At 58.5% G+C, this 17349-nt stretch overlaps 1 protein-coding gene across 1 annotated transcript in view; it reads right to left on the bottom strand.

The window, feature by feature from the left end:
* Positions 1-658: 658 nt before the first annotated feature.
* CELSR1 (cadherin EGF LAG seven-pass G-type receptor 1) overlaps positions 659-17349 on the bottom strand; it is a 138211-nt gene continuing 121520 nt past the window's right edge. Inside the window, exons 21-26 of the mRNA XM_024737368.1 lie at positions 13500-13704; positions 12509-12676; positions 10742-10868; positions 8826-9026; positions 3867-4041; positions 659-950 (exon numbers count right to left, since the gene is read on the bottom strand). Coding sequence (XP_024593136.1) covers positions 682-950; positions 3867-4041; positions 8826-9026; positions 10742-10868; positions 12509-12676; positions 13500-13704 — 1145 coding nt within the window. The 3' untranslated portion in view covers positions 659-681. The remainder of the gene's footprint in view (positions 951-3866; positions 4042-8825; positions 9027-10741; positions 10869-12508; positions 12677-13499; positions 13705-17349) is intronic.

Genomic DNA, 17349 nt, shown 5'->3' with positions numbered 1-17349 from the left:
CCTTAACATCTCTCCCTCCCTGGTCCAGGCTGCCACCCCGGCCGGCCACCTGCCCCAGTCCCCCTGTGGTCAGCCTCTCTCGCTTTCCTCCACGATGTCCAGCTCTCCCCTGAGAGATCCAGACTCCGCTCGGCACAGCCCAGACACGTCCAGACACGGCTGGCCTCTCCCCACTGCGGCCTGTTGATTCCCCACCGACGTGGCTGCCATGACGCCCTGGACCGGCCCGGAAAGCCAGCAGCTGACCGGCTCGGTGAGGGGCACTTTCATGGGGCTCTGCCTGGTGTGTAAACCAGACAGGCAGGGGTCTCGGGTGAGGCTGGCTCCACGTCAGGTCCCACCCACTGGCCGGGTTTAGCAACAACTTACACGACCCGTTTTCTCTCATAATAATGGCGCTTCCTTTGGCAGGAAACCTTTGCAGACAGGACAAAAATGACTGTGTTGACCTGAAAACAAACCAAACAGAGAAACCCGAAGTCCAGTGGCCGCTCCATTGTACTGTCACTAGAGACCTTCAAAAGCCAAAGGCTTCTGAGGGTCTTCAGCCCACATCTCGGGAGGTGCCCCTGGGATGAGGCCTCAGAGCCCAGGAGCCCGCTGGAGGTGGATGCTGACCAGCGTCACAGTGGACACGGACCTGGACCAAATCCCAGCATCCATGGGTCTGAGGACAAGGCTTTACCACCGTGAGGTCAGCCCTTCCTGTCGGCCCAGATGCTCAGCAGAGCTGGTAACCCATAGGCCCCAAACACCCTTCAAGCCAGCGTACCCAAGGGGCACCCGGCCTCCCACGTCCCTGATAATCAGGGGTTCTGAGAAACCCCCAGCACTCACGACTATCACGGTTCCGATGGGCCCCACAAAGCTCCAGATCAGGGTGTCACGAAGGGACAGCCAGCAGAAGTCCGGGTTTCCGTAGCCCTGGGGGTCCAGGCCCACCGCAAGTCCTGGACAACAGGGAGGAGAAGAGTGAGGGCCACCCTGATGGGGGGGGGTGGCTACAGCGGGGTGTTCCCAGACCCCAGGCAGGACCCGGGGCCCCCGGCATCGCGCTCAGAGGGAAGGGCGGGGAACCTGAGATAAACAGCCGGGAAATGACAAAGGCCCAGGTCCCCTCCCAGCAAAGGCCCTCTCAGTGCCGGTCACAGGCCCACCATGGCCACGACCTGCTCGCGGATTCACCCCAGAGATGGGGAGCCCATCTGGGCCGGGGCTGCTGACGGAGGTGGGAGAGAGACAGAAGATGGAGGTGATGGGACCCGCCAGGACCAGCCACAAAACACGATGGGGATGTCCTGCTGGCTGGGCCACACAGAAGCCAGGACACAGCCATGGCCCACAGGTGCAAGGACCTGAGGGCAGGCACATGCCACACACGCCACACGCGTGTGCGTGCACAGGGCACACACGCCACACACACACATATACACACATGCACACACCCCAGGAACAGCTCACCACTCCAAGGTGCTAGGCAAATGAGGAGTTTCCTATGTTATCTAAGCCACAGCCATGGTTTCTAACCATGTCACAAGCTAGAGCAGGACGTGCCCTTACAGAACCGTCAAGGTGAAGTCTGGAGTGGCTTCTCCAACACAGACCTTGCTTAGGACAAAGGAGCAGCCCACTCCGCGCCGTGGCCTCTCCGGACCTGGCCCGGACTGTTCCACAGGCCACACTCCCTTGCTTAAGCCCTAAGAGATCAAGTCTCCCCACCGACTGCTCAAAACCCTGCAATGGCTTCCCACTGCCCTCAGGAGATGGACACGGGTATTTCCGCAGCCTTCTAGGCCCTTCGTGGCGTGGCCTCGGCCACACTCCAGACCACGTGGAACCCCCCACTCCGCCCCAGCCCAGCCTCAGGTCAGTCCCCAACCAGCCTTCCTCCACTCAGGTCTTGCACATGTGGGGCTCTTAAGGCACACCCCACAGCACAGCAGCCTGGTTCCTGCGAGCCCTCCAGTGTAAAGAGTGCTTCCTCCAGGAAGCCTTCCTGGCCTGCCCCCCACACCCCCAGATGAGAGCAGGTCTCCCCCGCCCCACTGGCTCTGAGCCCACCCCTCAGTGCAGGGTCTGTGGATGAGCCTAGAGTTACGTTCACCATCACTTAATGCCCGTCTTCCCTGGAGGGACGACTCCCGGAAGACACAGGCTTTGCCGTTCTCACTCACGCTCTGATCCTGGGCCTAGAACGGAGCCCGGCACAGAAGCGGCCCGCCCTGAATGAACGAATGAAGGAGCGTGTGAATGCTCCCACGCTCTTGGGCAACTGAGACTTGGTGGGGGTTAAGGAAAGCACATGGGGAGGTGGCCTCAGGCCCCCATCCCCCGTGCCCCCCGGATCCCAAAGGCCTGGCTGGGTCAGGCCCCACATCTGAGACAAAGGCTGTCCCCATGCAGGGTCCCACGGAGACGCTCTGCTCCACCCAGCCCTGTCGGGAGGGGCTGCCCGAGGTGACCACACAGGTGGAGATGGAACGGGGTACAGTATAGACCAGGAACCACTCTCTGAGTTTACTGGGGCACAGAAAAGCAGACAGCAAACTTTAACTCTTCCTTTTGTAAAATAAGCAAATTGGCAAATGATCCTGATCTGACTTCGTTTCTCTTCATAGAATTTGATGTAAATAAAATCCGATGTTCTGGTTTCTGAGATTAACTTGCTAATTAAAAAAAAATAAATAACAATAGAGGCTCTGGGCAGACTGAAGATGAAATTAAAGATGAGTGTCCTGAGTGTCCAAGCACGACCAGGTCCTTGCTTCAGGGGGTTAGTAGATGGGCACTGGGGGGACCCCCGAAACCAGCTGCTCCCAGCCCTCATTCTTCCTGGTCTTTGGGGCTCAGAAACCACCTGAATTAGCACCTTTCTCACAAGCTGACCGGAAACAGCAATGGACACACGCGATGTAGTGTGTCTGCCGGTGAGGGAGGCTCCCACTGCCCCCCCTCAGCAGCCCTGGATGGAGGTGACAACGGTCATTCAGGGTCCCTTGGAGCCCAGGGAGAGGAGTCACAACGGGACAGCCCGGTGTCCAGACTGTCTGGGTGGGAGCAGAGTGGCCTCAGGAGACCAGTTGGTGATGCTACCATGGAAACCAGGGTGGCTGCTGGGCAGAGCCCTGGGGCAGCATCTGCCCCTTCTCCCACTGCCTCTGCCTCGGACTTCATGTCTGGATCCCTGGAACCCAGGGACTGCTGAGGAGAGAGGGTGCCGCTCTCCCTTTGTGAATGCAAGAGGGGATCCTTCCCCATAGGAAGCAAATCTGACCTCATATTCAGTGAAAAGTGTGCTGAGAAGTGCTGCTGTCTGTTCATTCATTAACTCATTCTTTCATCCATCCATCCATCCACCCACCCAGCTACCCACCCATCCACCATCCGTCCATTCATCCATCTACCATCCATCTATCTATCCCTCCATCCAACCATCTACCTACCTACCCACCTGTCCACCCACCCATCCACCCATCTCTCCACCCATCCATCCACTCACCTATCCATCCACCCATCCATCTATCCATCATTCACCCATCTATCCACAAAGCGGGCAGACAAGGGAGTGTTTGTCTGTGAGATGCCACAGGTAAACCCTGAACGGGCCTGGGCCCAGGTCTCAAGGAGCTCACACCTGACAGGAGACGCATCCCTCACTGATGATAACACTCGTGCGAGCAGATGTGGGTGCAGGTGCCCCTCCTCTGCCGAGTGCCCAAGAGGAGGCCAGAGAGCTCCCCCACCTGCACCCCGGGGCGCTGGTTTATCTGATGTGGCTTCCTGCATCAGCAATGCCATGCGGGTCCTCCGAGTGGTGGTCGGTCCCCAGCCCGGGCCCCCGGCGGGGCTGCCCTGCACATCCTCACCTGTGACAATGGCTGGGATGCCCCAGCCCACGACGTAGTAGAACCTCATGGGCCCGGCGTCGATGTTGCGCGCCTCGGTCAGCACGCGGTAGATGTGCAGGCTCTCCACGAAGGTCCAGGCGAAGGTGCTCATGTACATGTAGTGCAGGAGAATGGCAATCACCGTGCACAGGAACTGCGGGGAGAGGCAGCCGCTCAGCGCAGCCCGCCGGCCCACGGGCCCTGCACCGCGGACTGAGGGCCAGATGGCATGGAGATAGGGGCGGGGGAGACACCCAGTCGGGCCACTTGGCAAACGTGAGGGCACGCAGGTCTGAAAAAGGAAATCGAGTCAGTTGTTTTTCCCTCTTTGATTCAACCAGGAGCGGCTGAGTGTCGACAGTCCCAAGCGTCTCAGGCTCCTGATGCGGAACAGAGGACACGGAGTGAGGCACCTGGGGGCCCTGGGGACCCCCCAACCTGGATTGGCGCCAGGCGTGAGCATAACCCAGGGCCGACAGGTTGGCCGAGCCTCTAGTGTTTTCATTAGAAGCTAGAAATTTGTATTTTCAGGTCATGGCTCCAGATTTTTAAATGTTGGCATTTCATTTAAAGTTGGAAAAAGAATATCATGGAGGCAGGCTGCTCAGGCTGTGGCCCCAGACCGTGACCGTGGCCTTCACCCACCACCCCAGCCCTTGTGCGGGTCTCCGAGGTCCGGCGGATGCGGCCAGCGGGAGGGAGGAGCCTCGGGCCTCGTGACCTCGCCCTCATATGAAAACAAGGTCATTGCACCTGCGCTGATTTAACGGAGCCTCTACCTTCCGCGGAAGAAAACAGGGATGAGAGCGTTTGTTCTGTTTCTGTCCCCGTGGGTCTGTGTGTCTGGCCAGTGGCTGAGTGCCAGGGAGTGAAAGTCAACCTCCACAGGGCAGTTGAGGGTCAGCTTCCCGGCCTCTGGGGGCCTTGGTGACCCAGCCCTGAGTCCCTGGACACCGAAGGTGGTGCGAGAACATGAGGGAGGCGGTGGTGGAGGGCTGGGGACACTGTGGGACCCTGGGCTTCCAGCCTGAGGCCGTCAGTACGAATCAAATCCAGTCCCAAGTGCTCCGGGATGGAACTTCAAGACCTCCACCTTGGCCCAGTGCGGCCTCACCGGGTCCTCCTGAGAGGGGCTGGCTGCCCGTCCAGGATTCCCAAGGTCCACCTGCTAGGAGATGCGGGCAGGATCCCCTCCAGGTCCCAGGAAGCTGGACTGGCAGGGGAGGAGAGAGAGGACGTGGGGAGGGGGGAGGAGAAAGCCCCTGGCCACGCCCACGGCGGGGCCACACCCTGAAACATCCTGTCCAATCCTGGCTGCTATCGTGGCAGCCCGACCTCCCGGGCTCTCAGTGCCTGAGCCGACACCCACACCCCAACAGACAGGAGCGTAGGAGACAGAGGGCCACCACCTGACTCGTGCAGAGGCGTCCGCTCAGTCCCAGGGCAGCGCACCCGCGGGAGCGCCCCAGAGTCCAGGCTTGCTGGGAACACAAGTGCCACCTGCGGCTAAGACCACCCTGACGGGCCGAGTTCTCTCCAGAAACAAAGCCCCGGAGATGCGGGAGGGAACCATGTTAGCATTAATATTTGCCCAATACAGCACAAAGCAGGAACTCAAGCAGACATGCCCTCTGCCTCGGATGCTGGACAGGAAACGGGGGTCCGCACTTAGCAACGGGCAAAGCGGTCAGCCTGGCCGCAGAGGGGGAGCCTGGGGCTGGGGTACCCCGCGCCAAGCCCCAGCCGCCCCTGTGCAAAGCACCGTTGGCTCAGCACAAGGAAGAAGGGCGAGGAGGCTGGCGTGTTGCCTTAAATAATGTGAAAAGTAAACCCACAAAACCACCTTCGGGAAAAAAAAAAAAAGTGTCAGAAATTGACATTCTAAAATGTAATGGGGCCGTACACGCAGAGGCTTCGGCACCGAAGGTACCACCTTTTCCAGAAACAGAACAAACACAAATGCACAATAAATCATTTCAACCTGCCAGTGATCTGGGAGATGAAAAACCTCACCCAGAGATGGGATTGTGAGTTTACAGAACACCCATCAAAACCAGGCGCGGTGCCAAAGCCCCAGAATTACGTGCAAGGCATTCCTCCTTCCTCTCTTTTCCTGCTCACCAGCGCGTGGAGGCTGCAAAGCTCTCCTTGCAGGCGGCCGATGAGTCAGCGCTTGAAACCAGTGAGTGACTGCCTCTGCTCATTTGTCACGTGGCATCTAGTTGCAAGGAGTGGCCTGTCACCGGCTCTCCGTCCCTCTGTTCAGACCACTCAGAGGCACCTTGAAGGGTCTGCACTGAGTCACACAGCCCCTACCCCCCAGGACATGCAGGCAGGGGAGGGGCGCTGAGCCCGGCGGGTGCAGAGGGGCGGCCCAGCCTCTCCAGCGCCCCGCCTGCCCTCGGAGCCCGACAATCGCTCACGGTCCGTCCCCCGTGTCCACACTGCTGAGCCTCCAAGATCATCATCACGCAAACCTCTCAAGGCTGTCTGCCTGGATGCCCCGCCTCTCCCCCTAGCGCCAGCCTCCGGAGGGGCCCCCTGCCTGCACTAACCGAGGAGGGAGAGCTCCAGGCTGCAAGGGGCCCTGGCCGGCGAGCCAGAAATGCCATCCGTGTCTCTACTCCACGCGTCCCTCTCCGGCTGTCCATTCCCACAGACACGCGTCCTCTTCACGTGCGGGCAGCCTCCCCAGCTCAGCTCTGCACTCGCCTCAGCCCGCAGGGGATGGGTGCGTCCAGCCTCACCCAGACCTGCCATTCTTGTCTGCTTCTACCTCTCCTGGCGGCCCCCCTCCTGGAGACTCGTGGCTTCACGCCCCCCTCCTTCCCCTCCCTCCGCGCCCACCTGGTCCGACTCCTGGCCTTCTCCTCCTGCCGCTGTCCTGGCCTCGCTCCACCCACCAGACCTAGGAAGACGCCATCCTGGCTGCCTCTCTGACCTCCAATCTCTGCCCTTCCGACCCATCTTCCCTGTCGCCAGGGTCCTCTTCCTAAAATGCAGACCCGGTCAAGGCTCTCCATGGAACAACGCTGCCTGCAAAACACAGATGGCGCTGCTTGGCCAGCCCATCAAGCTCTGGATGACCAGACCCCCGACCTGTCCCCTTCCAATCCGGGCCCCTCCCGCTGGACGGTGAATGGCCGGTCCTGCTCAGCCCTTCTCTGGCCAGGCACAGCTCCCCCACCAGCCACCAGGGGGCCACTCTGGTACCTGACACCCCTGTACCACCATCCGAGCCTGCGTCTGGGCAGAGATGAGAGCGCTTCTAGGGTCTGGGTCTTCGGGAGATTTAATACAGTGGCGATCAACAGTCCTCACCGCGTGAGGAATGAAGAAATGTCAGCTCTGCTAACAGCACGCGGCAGCTGGAACAGTCCACTGAGAAAGTAAGGGCACACCCCTCACCGTGGAGAGGTCGGCATTAGGTGAGAGCAGTAACCTGGGAACTTCCTGGAGTCACTACGTATGCACATGTGGTGTGGTCAGCTGGCCTCACGTCTCCCCAGGGCCGTCAGGGTCACCATCTAGCGATGAGCAACGAACTCACACACACACAGTGAACTGTCTGCCCTGGGCCAGGTCACTCAGTCTTGCTGGCCCCGGGTTCCTCACCTGTGAGCAGGGGTGCTGCCACCTCCCGGGGCCCCAGGGATGTTTCAACGAGCCAGAGGGCGCATGTAAAGCCTTGTACACAGAACCTATACTGCCCTCGCCCCCATCAACGCGCTGTGACCCTTGTATTCCGAAAACCCCTTTTGTAAAAATGAAAAACCACTTGCAACCAGCTGGGGACCAAGCCGCAAACCTCCCTCCTTCCTCTTGCTTTTCTCTCCCCAGTGATCTTGGCCGTGCCGCCGTCTCCCCCTCCAGGGCCGATCCCTGTCCCACCCCCCCGGGGACCTCGCCCCAGCCACCCCTTCTCCCTCGTCCCCCTGGAATCACTAGGGCCCAGATCTCTCCCATCCTACAGACGCCCCCGCTTAACCCTAACCCCACCCCACCCCCGCTCCGGCTTCAACCAGCGCCTCATCCTCTCCTCCTTCAAAGCCAAACTACTTCAGCCTCTGCCGGGGTCTCCGCCGCAGTCGTTTCCAGCCACTCCTTCGTAAGTTACATTTTAAACACACGGTAGCTGGTGGGCAGGAACGCAACTGATGATATACATCGATCTCCTCTGATAGCCACGCACCTTGCTAAACTCTTAATTATTTCTTGTAATGCGTCTGTAGATTGGTTAGGATTTTTTCTGTGAGGTCATCGTATCAGCTACATAATCTAATCACCTAACGATAACTTCCAGAAGCCTATATAACACCCCACGAGCCCACGTGATACCCCAGGAGCCCACGTGCCCTGGGACGGCTTGAGCAAAAGACACTCCGTATGTAACCCCGTCCTCTCCTCCACGAGTCTCAAGCTCCCTTCTCTCGTCAACCCTGCCGACCCGCGGCCACCAACACGTCCCTGAGTTCTGGGCCTGTCCTAGACTTCTCTCTCCCCCTCTGGGGAAACACCTGGGCTTTCACAGAAAACGTGGCCATGACTCCCCAGCAAGTGCAGGCCTGGGAGACGCTGCGCGACAGGGGCAGCTTCAGGCTCAAGTGACAGCTCCCAGGACTCTTGGGTTTCACAAATGTAATTTCTGATGAAATCACTAGCGCCTGGGTCAGGAAAGTAAGAGTTGAGGCGTATGGAGCCCCCGGCTCCCGAGGGTGCCCTTGGAGGGAGATTCCCAGCAGGCACAAAGCAGTGAGCCCACAGGCTTGGCCTGGGTTCCCAACTTCCCACCCGACTCCCAGCTGCACCCGCCGGACGGAACCAGCAACAGACACTCCGCCCAGACGACTCCTCCGGCCTCGGCGGAAGGTCGGACAGCGTGCGCGCCCACGGGGCCACACGGGCGGCCGTGGAGGGAGGGGAGGGGCCGGGCCTCACCGGGTTTTCTGTCTGGGCGATCCCGATGACGAAGACCAGCTGGGAGAAGAAGAGCGCCGCGATGAGGTTCTTGTGGATGCCGTGCAGGTTGGAGCGGAGCGTCTGCACCAGCGCCAGGAGCACGAAGGCCGCCAGCAGGGCGGCCAGCGACAAGGACACAGCGGCGTAGGTGACGATCTTCAGGGGCAGGACCTCTCCGTGCTGCGGGCGGGTTGGTTAGAGGCGGGAGAACACGTAAGGGCCACGGCTCGGATGGAGTTTTGCACAACCAAGACACATTAACATGTTATCACTGCGGGCAGAAACCTGCGTGACTGCGACGTGGCTCTCAGGGGGTGCAAAAACCGAGAGCAAAAACCAAATGAACGGTTCCGGGTGATAAAGTTCTGGGGAGGTCGGTGGTGACGGCTGCAAACACCGTGGACGTACACAATGCCCCTGACCTGGACACTGAAACACGGCTGAGATGGTGACTTTTCTGTTACGTGTATTTTGCCACAAGAAAAAAAACCTGAAAAACAAAAAACCTCACGCCTAACTCCTGCTGTCCGGCAGGTGTGGGGCCTGTCCACCCAAATTCTGAGCTGAGAGACCTTCGAACAGAGCCTCAGTTCACACAAAAGGCAGAGATGCCACAGCTGCAGGAAACCACAGCTGTCTCCTGTGCTTTTTTTTGCAAAATAGGACACTCGTCCAGGACCTGGCACCCGACGGAGGTTCGGCATTTGGGGAGCACGCAGCTCCAGTTCTCTGGTAACTTCCAGAAAGCACCGTTCTGGACTTGCACAGAGCTGTGAGCCGGGGCTGCCCGGGGAACTCGGGGAGCCAGGCCTGAGTGGGATGGGTGGGGGGACTGAGTGCTCAGGGATCTCAGAGAGGCTGGGAGCTGCAGCCGCACTTACTCCCCCAGGCTGGGGCGCTATTTAGAGGCCTCTGGTTTTGAGGCCCCTGGGGCGTGGGAGCCCTGATTCCTGCTCTGGTTTAATTTCTTCTACCTGAACTTCTGCTTCCTTTGCCTGCGAGTCCCCTCCTGGCGCTGCCCAGCTTCCTGGCCATGAGAGGACCCCCAAATCCGCCCCTCCACTGACAAAGACCACTAATAATTAACCCGTTCAGGCTGGGACCTGGAGCCCCTGCCCAAGGGAGCTTTCTGTCTTGGGCTCCCAGCACACTCTCTGCTCTTGTCACCCTGACACCCATCAGCAACAACTTGTGGCTGACTCACCCTCCCAAGAATGTGACAGAAACTTGGGCCACTGCATACCGGGAAGTCCTGGGAGGAATGATGGTGTGGCCGCCGGGGACACATCCCAGCCTGAAAACAGGGTGAGGTCTCCCAGGCCTCGGTGTGGCTCCTTGACAGCAGGACACAACCCTGCCAGGCTGACCCTGCCCTGCTTGGGCCCCCCTGCCTCCCTGGTGGCCCACAGAGGCCACCGAAAACACTGGAGGTTAAACACGAGCCGTCCCGCTGCCGCTCGGGGCTCCTGACCGAGCCTCCTTTGTCCTTTGGGGCCAGTGTGTGCGGCACTTAAGAGAGACACTCCCTTTGTTCCCGCCAGCCGTCTCTTTTCTTCCTTAAAATTCAAAGCGCAGCAGAAACAGCATCACCTAACAGACTGCTGAGAACCCTGTTTTGAAGTGAGGTGTACATTCCAGGGGTTTCCCCTCTGAGGTTCTGGACTGCCAGAACCATTTCTAATTTACAACCTGGGCGCTTTGAAAACTCTTCTAAGGGGGTTCTGTCACGGAAATCCTAACAGCTTCTGGCCAGTCCTCCTGGAGCACAGTTCTTAATTGTGGCTTCAGTTTGTTCAAAGCCCTTAGCAGGAAAGACGCAGCTCACAGAAGAGCGGGCTTGGGGGCCAGGACACACTTGCCAGCTGGGCAGGGGTTACCCTGGGGGCGGTGCCCACCTCACGCCGGGAGACGTCCATGAGCACGGCCGAGCTAGTCGTGTGGCTGCACTGGCAGGTGACGTGGGTCCGGTTTCGGGACAGCAGCTCACAGCCCTTGGCCGACCACCCTCCAGTCCCACCGATGCTGCAGAGAAAAGCAGGGTGAATGGGTCTCTGGGGCCCTCCCGCCCCCACTGGAGCCCAAGCAACATCTTCGCTGTGCCCCAGCCAAGTACCACTGTCATCGCTGTGAGGACCACAGCCCCGGCGGCCCCCGGGGCCGCGTGAACCCTCTCCCTCCCCTTTCCAGGCCGGCGGGGGCCTCTGATGAGCACCCTCTACCGTTCACGTTCATGCATCATTCAGCAGTAAAACTTCAACGGGATGTCGCAGGCCCCTTTGCCGGAGACATCAGTCAGCTGTTAAAATAGCCACTGTGTGCTTCGGTCTCCTTTTGAGGCTCGACGATTTAAGAAGAAACATCTCACATCCGTTTTATACTTTCATCTTCATATTGCACAACGTTTTATGGCAACTGCCTGGAAGCAGGGCCCCATCGCTACCCCGTTTTACTGATGGGAAGCCCCAAGTGACAGGCTGCTACAGGTGTGTCTCGGCCTCAGACAGAGCCCTGCCCTCCCTGACTCTGGGAGAGTCAAGTAGCTTCTCTGATCGCTAGTGTAACCCATCTGTAAGATGGGACGTGAAGGCTAACACACGTCTGCCGAGAACTTTAAGGTCCGGGATGGCAGACGCAGTGCAAAGCAGAGAGGATAATTAGAGCCCCGGCTGGCTAATTGCTGGGGTTCAATCAACCGACCATGAGAGACAGCCGAGCCTAACGCGTGCCAGACAGACCTCAACAGGGGCCTCGTCGTGAAAGTGGACCCTGCATTCTCTTTCGGAAGCCAAGCGTCTATTGCCCTCCAGGCGCTATGCTGGTGGCTCATTCACTGGAATTTGGAAACTACAGAAGGAGGGAGAGAGCGGCGCGTGGTGCCCGCTGACCCAAACCTGCTTCCCAGCGTGGGCGCCCAGCAGAGGCCCCCGCGGCAGAGACCCGACCCACCTAGTGGAACCGCAGTTTTGGGGAACGTTTGGGCTGCATGGAGTGAGCACAAAACTCCGTCCTGGCTGCAGGCATCGGGGCGGGGGTGGGAGGCGGATGGATGCTGCTGATCCGGGCGGGGCCTCTGAGGGTCAAACCAGACCCAGCAGCTGCCGTGTGGGTCTCCAGGGCAGGATGGCTGAGGTCAGGGACCTTCCCCTGGTACAGGGACTCCCCTGTACACATCAGGGATTTCCCGCTGTCGGTGGGAGGACCCTGGGCCCAGTCTGAGTCCCGCCCCCGTGTGTGTCCAGAACAAACCCCGGCCTTTTTTGGTGGTGGATGGGATGGCCGGAGTCCCGCAGGCGAGGGGCCCCGTCTCCACGCTGGCCTTCTCGAGGGATCTCCATGTGCGCCTGTGCGTGTGTGTGACCCTATGTGTGAACACCGTGCAGGCCTGTGCTTCCAGATGTGTCTGTGCATTCGTGTACACACGTGTGCATGGTCACAGCTGGCTGCGTGCACGTGTGTTTCCAGGTGTGCACAGGTGCGCGTGCCTGTGCACGTGTGTGTAACCGTGGGCTTATGGGGGACTCGGACACCCCCAGGAGGGGCTGGAAGGGAAGCAATGCGCCACAGAAAAACTCCCCAGGCGCCTGTGCGCAGGCACACCTGGCCTCAGCAAAGCCCCCCAAGGAAATGCGGCGTTCCAGGGCAGGGAGGGGCATCACCCGTACGTGATGGAGTGATTCCAGAACACGCAGACCGGCTTGGTGCGCTCCTCGGTCTCCAGGAGGGTGTACTCCACCAGGACGGGCCTCTCCAGGGGGCTGGGCAGCGGGGCCCCCTCGCTGTACACCACCGCGCTCACCACGGGTGTGTTGATGACGGGCCGGTTAGGCAGCCTGCAGGGGAGAAGCCGGGGCACAGGCACAAACCTGTGTGCAGCCCTGATGGGGACACAGCGCGGAGGTCTCTCCAGGAGGGACCGAATCAGGCGCACCGAGCTCAGAGCTGCGGCCTCAGCCCTTGGGAAGGCGTGGCTAAGGGAGGGGTGGTGAGGCCTGGGTAAAGGTTTAATCACCAACGGGCAAGCACAGGGTCACCTCTGGGACAAAGGCAGACTTTGGACATTGAAAATGAAGATAAGGTATGTGCGAGAAGACGTCAAGGCCCCCCACCGTGGAGAACAGCAAATCCCTGGAACGCTGGGAATGCCCAGTGAAAGGAAGCTGGTGCAGCGGTGACGGCTCAGAGAGGCCTCTCATCCAGCCACTGGGAAGGATGCATATGGAGACCACAGAGCCAGGCAGGAGCTGGAAGTGATTCTAAGGTTGCAAAGCGAAGCCTCTGTGCTCCGCCTCTGCTCAGGCCTCGAAGCCCTTCGGTGGCATTGGCTGCTTCAGCCGGTATTTACTGAGCTGCCCTAGGTGCTGGCGCCGCCAACAGCCGGTGGCAGGCAGGTGTGCGGGGACGGATGCCCCGAGCAGGAATTATGCTGCTGAACCTGGGGTGTGTGCTGGGGAGGGGCGTTCCTGGCAGCAACACTAGGCAGACCCCAAACCTCTGGCCCGGGGAGATCACAGGGCAGCGGCCTCTGGCCGTGGGCCGGGGTCACCGTGTAGTGTGCTTGTACAGATGTTCCGGTGGTTGAGATTCTGACTTATGGAAGCCTCAGAACCCTCTGGAAACTGCCCCCCCTCCCCGAGCTCCTGGAGCCAGGCTCACCTGAGGCTGCGGCGGTCCGGGTCATAGCGCTCGGGCAGGAGCTGCCCCAGGGTCCGGTAGATGATGACCAGGGCGATGGCGAACTGGCCAGGCTCCTCGGGGTGTCTCTTCCGCCTCTTGAATGGGGCCTCCATCTCGGCGCTGGGCTGCGGGCGTGCCGTCCGGGGGGCGGCCCTGCGACCGGCCGGCCTTACTGTGGGGCCCTCTGCAACGTAAGCACAGCGTGAGGAAGGGGGCTGGACGCCTGTGTTCCCACCAAATCGCCTCCTACTTGAGCCAGTGCGTCCTGAAATCAATAGATGTTCCATGGGAAACAGTAGGAGGTTTCTCAGAAGATCAAACACAGAACCACCACAGGACCCTGCAACCCCACTTCTGGGTGTGCACCTCAACAAGCTGAAAGCAGGGACTCGACAGATGCTCGCACACCCACGCTCACAGCAAGCAAACGCGATTCACAACAGCCAGCAGGTGTAAGCGCGCAAGTGTCCATCAACGGATGTTGGATAAGCAACACGCGGTCCCATCCGTATAAGGAGACGTCCCTTAGGCTTCGAAAGGAAGGAGGTTCTGGCACAGGCTACAGCGTGGATGAACTTTGAGGACACGATGCTCGGTGAGAGAAGCTGGTCAAATAATGTAGATTCCAATTATGTGGGGAACCTGGAGACTGACTTTGTAGAAAGCAGCCACAGTCACTCACGTTTTCCACGTCCACAAAGTGCCCCAGCTGTGCCTGGTCCAGGAGTTGTCTCCGGAAACATCCACCGCCCAGTACGCACTGCACAGAGCACAGGCTCCAGAGGGGCGGGCGGCGGAGGCCTGAGGGTCGGGTTCTGGGAGGGGCGACACGTCTGGGGGAGGGGAGGACAGGAGCAGAGCAGGGGGTGGGGGCTAGAGGTGCAGTGGGGGAGGGTCTCCCCTCTGCCCCCGTGATGGGGACGCCACACACCTTTCAGGCCCTTCTGACCCTGCTCAGGGCCGTGCTGGTCAGTGGCTGGTTAACAGCACCAACTAGCCGCACTCAGGCTGGTTAACAGCACCAGTTAGCCACACTCAGCCTGGTTAACAATACTGGTCAGTCACACTCAGCCTGGTTAACAGCACCGGCTAGCTACATTCAGGCTGGTTAACAATACTGGTTAGCCACACTCAGCCTGGTTAACAATACTGGTTAGCCACACTCAGCCTGGTTAACAGCACCAGCTAGCCACACTCAGGATCGTGAACAATACTGGCTAGCCACATTCAGCCTGGTTGTAGCTAGCACTGGCTAGCTACATTCAGGCTGGTTAACAATACTGGTTAGTTAGCAACCTTGGTTAGCCACATTCAGCCTGGTTAGCAGCACCAGCTAATCACACGCAGACTGATTAACAATACTGGTTAGCCACACTCAAGGCTGATTAACAATGCTGGTTAGCCACACTCAGGCTGGTTAACAATACTGGTTAGCCACACTCAACCTGGTTAGCAATATCGGCTAGCCACACTCTGCCTGGTTAACAGCACCAGCTAGCCACACTCAGGCTGGTTAACAATACTGGTTAGCCACACTCACCCTGGTTAACAATCCTGGTTAGCCACACTCAGCCTGGTTAGCAATATCGGCTAGCCACACTCTGCCTGGTTAACAGCACCAGCTAGCCACACTCAGGCTGGTTAACAATACTGGTTAGCCACACTCAGCCTGGTTAGCAATACCAGCTAGCCACACTCAGACTGGTTAACAACCCTGATTAGCTACATTCAGGCTGGTTAGCAACACCGCCTAGCCTCACTCAGGCTGGTTAGTGACCAGGCTGGTCGACACTCTGGCTTTGGGGTCAGCAGGGAGGCAGGAGGCTCCAACTGCTGCTAGGGTTGCTCTTTTCCAGGGTCTGGCTGAGAGCTTTTGGGAAGGTGCGTGGAGTCACCACCCCCTCTCCTGCTCTGTCTGGCCAGTCACCTAACTGGGCTGTTCCGGCTCTTCCTCTGGGCGAGGGCAGTGCAGGCTGTGGGCTTCCTGAGTGGAGAGCCCGATGCTCCCCCAGGCTGGGTGACCCTCCCAGGCCCCCACCCCGACTTGAGACAGACGCCTCCCTGTCGAGGGCTCGGACTTGACGCGCCGATGTTATCACCTTCAGCAGCAAGCGCGTCTACCCGCCCCGCCTCCCGTGAAGTCCCACAAAGCGGGGCCCCATAAGGACGCTGACTCGGTGCTCCCTCAGCCTCCCACCGCCTGGCTCCACTGCCTCCGTTCAGTCGCCCTGGGCCGGGCTCCAGGCCCCCTCCTCTAGCAGGGCTGTCACCTCCCGGGGGCATCAAGTGAGAGGCTGTGGCGGGGACACCAGACAGCACCCCGCAGCGGGGTGGCCTCTCGGGAGCGTGTCATGACCGTGACCCCAGAGCACACACACCCCTTCCCCGTGTCTGCTCCTGGCCCCAGACACATCGATGGGTCTAAAGCCCCAGTTTCTTCCACGACTCGACTGGCCCATCGTGTCTCCAGCTAACCAGTCAGCCAGCAAGTGGGTACCGGAGGCCCCCCCTTGGGCAAAGCATCCAGGGGTACCTCACCCCAGTAGAACAGGCAACACGCACACATGCTGCCTGGGCCAAGGGCTGGAGAGCCTGCCTAGAAGGGAGTCAGGGCAAAGAAGAGATCTGGGCCAAGGGGAGGAGGTCAGTGTCTGAGGAAGGAGGACGTAAGCCTGGCGAAGCCCGAGGGGGCGGGTGAGAGGTGGGCAGAGGCTCGGAGCCAAGCCCCAGGGCTGACCCCCACTAGATGCCTGAAACTGCAGGTATTACAAACACTATTATATATTTTTTCCTACACATACACCTAGGATAAGGCTAAATTTGTAAATTAGGCACGTTAAGAAAACAACAATAATAGAACAATTACAGCTACACACTGTATTAAAAGTTATGTGAATGTGGTCTCTTTCTCTTTCTTTCAAAATACCTTATTGTACAGACTTAATGCCTTTCCCATCTTAACTAAGCACGTATCACGCACTGTGGCTGTAACTTTTAGTTTTAGGTACAATGGCAAACTAGCATATATTTCTTTTTCCTTCGTCACAATTTCACAGATAGAAGATTCATTCTTACTGTGGATCTCAGCAACCCCAGCGGATGATTTTTCCTTCCTTACTAAGTCGAGAATTTTCGCCCTTTCACTCAAAGGAAGCGCTTCGTGGCTTCCCTTAGGCACAGCTGACTTGCCAACATCAGTATTTTTGCTCTGAGGTCGTAATATCAGGTAGGTAAGGGTCACCTGAACACGAGCCCTGTGATACTTTGACAGTCGATCTGATCACCTAAGTGACCAGTACGCTGAATAAAGGGACGACTCACACCCCAGGTGAGATGGAGTAAGTTTGCAAGGAGCTACTCAGAGCTGCATGCAATTTAAAACATGAACTGTTTATTTCTGGAATTTTCCAGACCATGGTTGACCTTGGGTAACCGAAAACTCGGAAACCACAGATAAAGGGGTGATGACTGTGTATCGCTATTCTGAGGATAATTATGAACAAATCACACCGCTGAACGTTGAAAACCCAAATCAATCCCAAATAAATACAATTTGTAAGATGGGTCAGTTGTCAGGCTTCATCCTACATCAGTGTAAAACCCTCTTTAAAAGTTTTTAAGATGCCTGAATAACACCCATGTAACTGACGAAACGAATTTACTAAAACCCTTCAAATTTTTAACTGTCCGTAACAGAATTTTATGTCTTCAAGCTCCTACCTTGGGGCAGACATTTTCAGTAGCTTGAGTGGATCTGTGAAAAACACTTTAAGAAAATTCAACATGTTTAAGCCGTGTGGTATTAGAGTTCTAACCCAGGACTGGGGAA

Source organism: Neophocaena asiaeorientalis, unplaced genomic scaffold, assembly GCF_003031525.2.
Source record: "Neophocaena asiaeorientalis asiaeorientalis breed wild unplaced genomic scaffold, Neophocaena_asiaeorientalis_V1.1 scaffold242, whole genome shotgun sequence".
Lineage (NCBI taxonomy): Eukaryota > Metazoa > Chordata > Mammalia > Artiodactyla > Phocoenidae > Neophocaena > Neophocaena asiaeorientalis.
The sequence above is the reverse complement of the archived record's forward strand: the minus strand, read 5'-3'. Positions and strand labels throughout refer to the sequence as shown.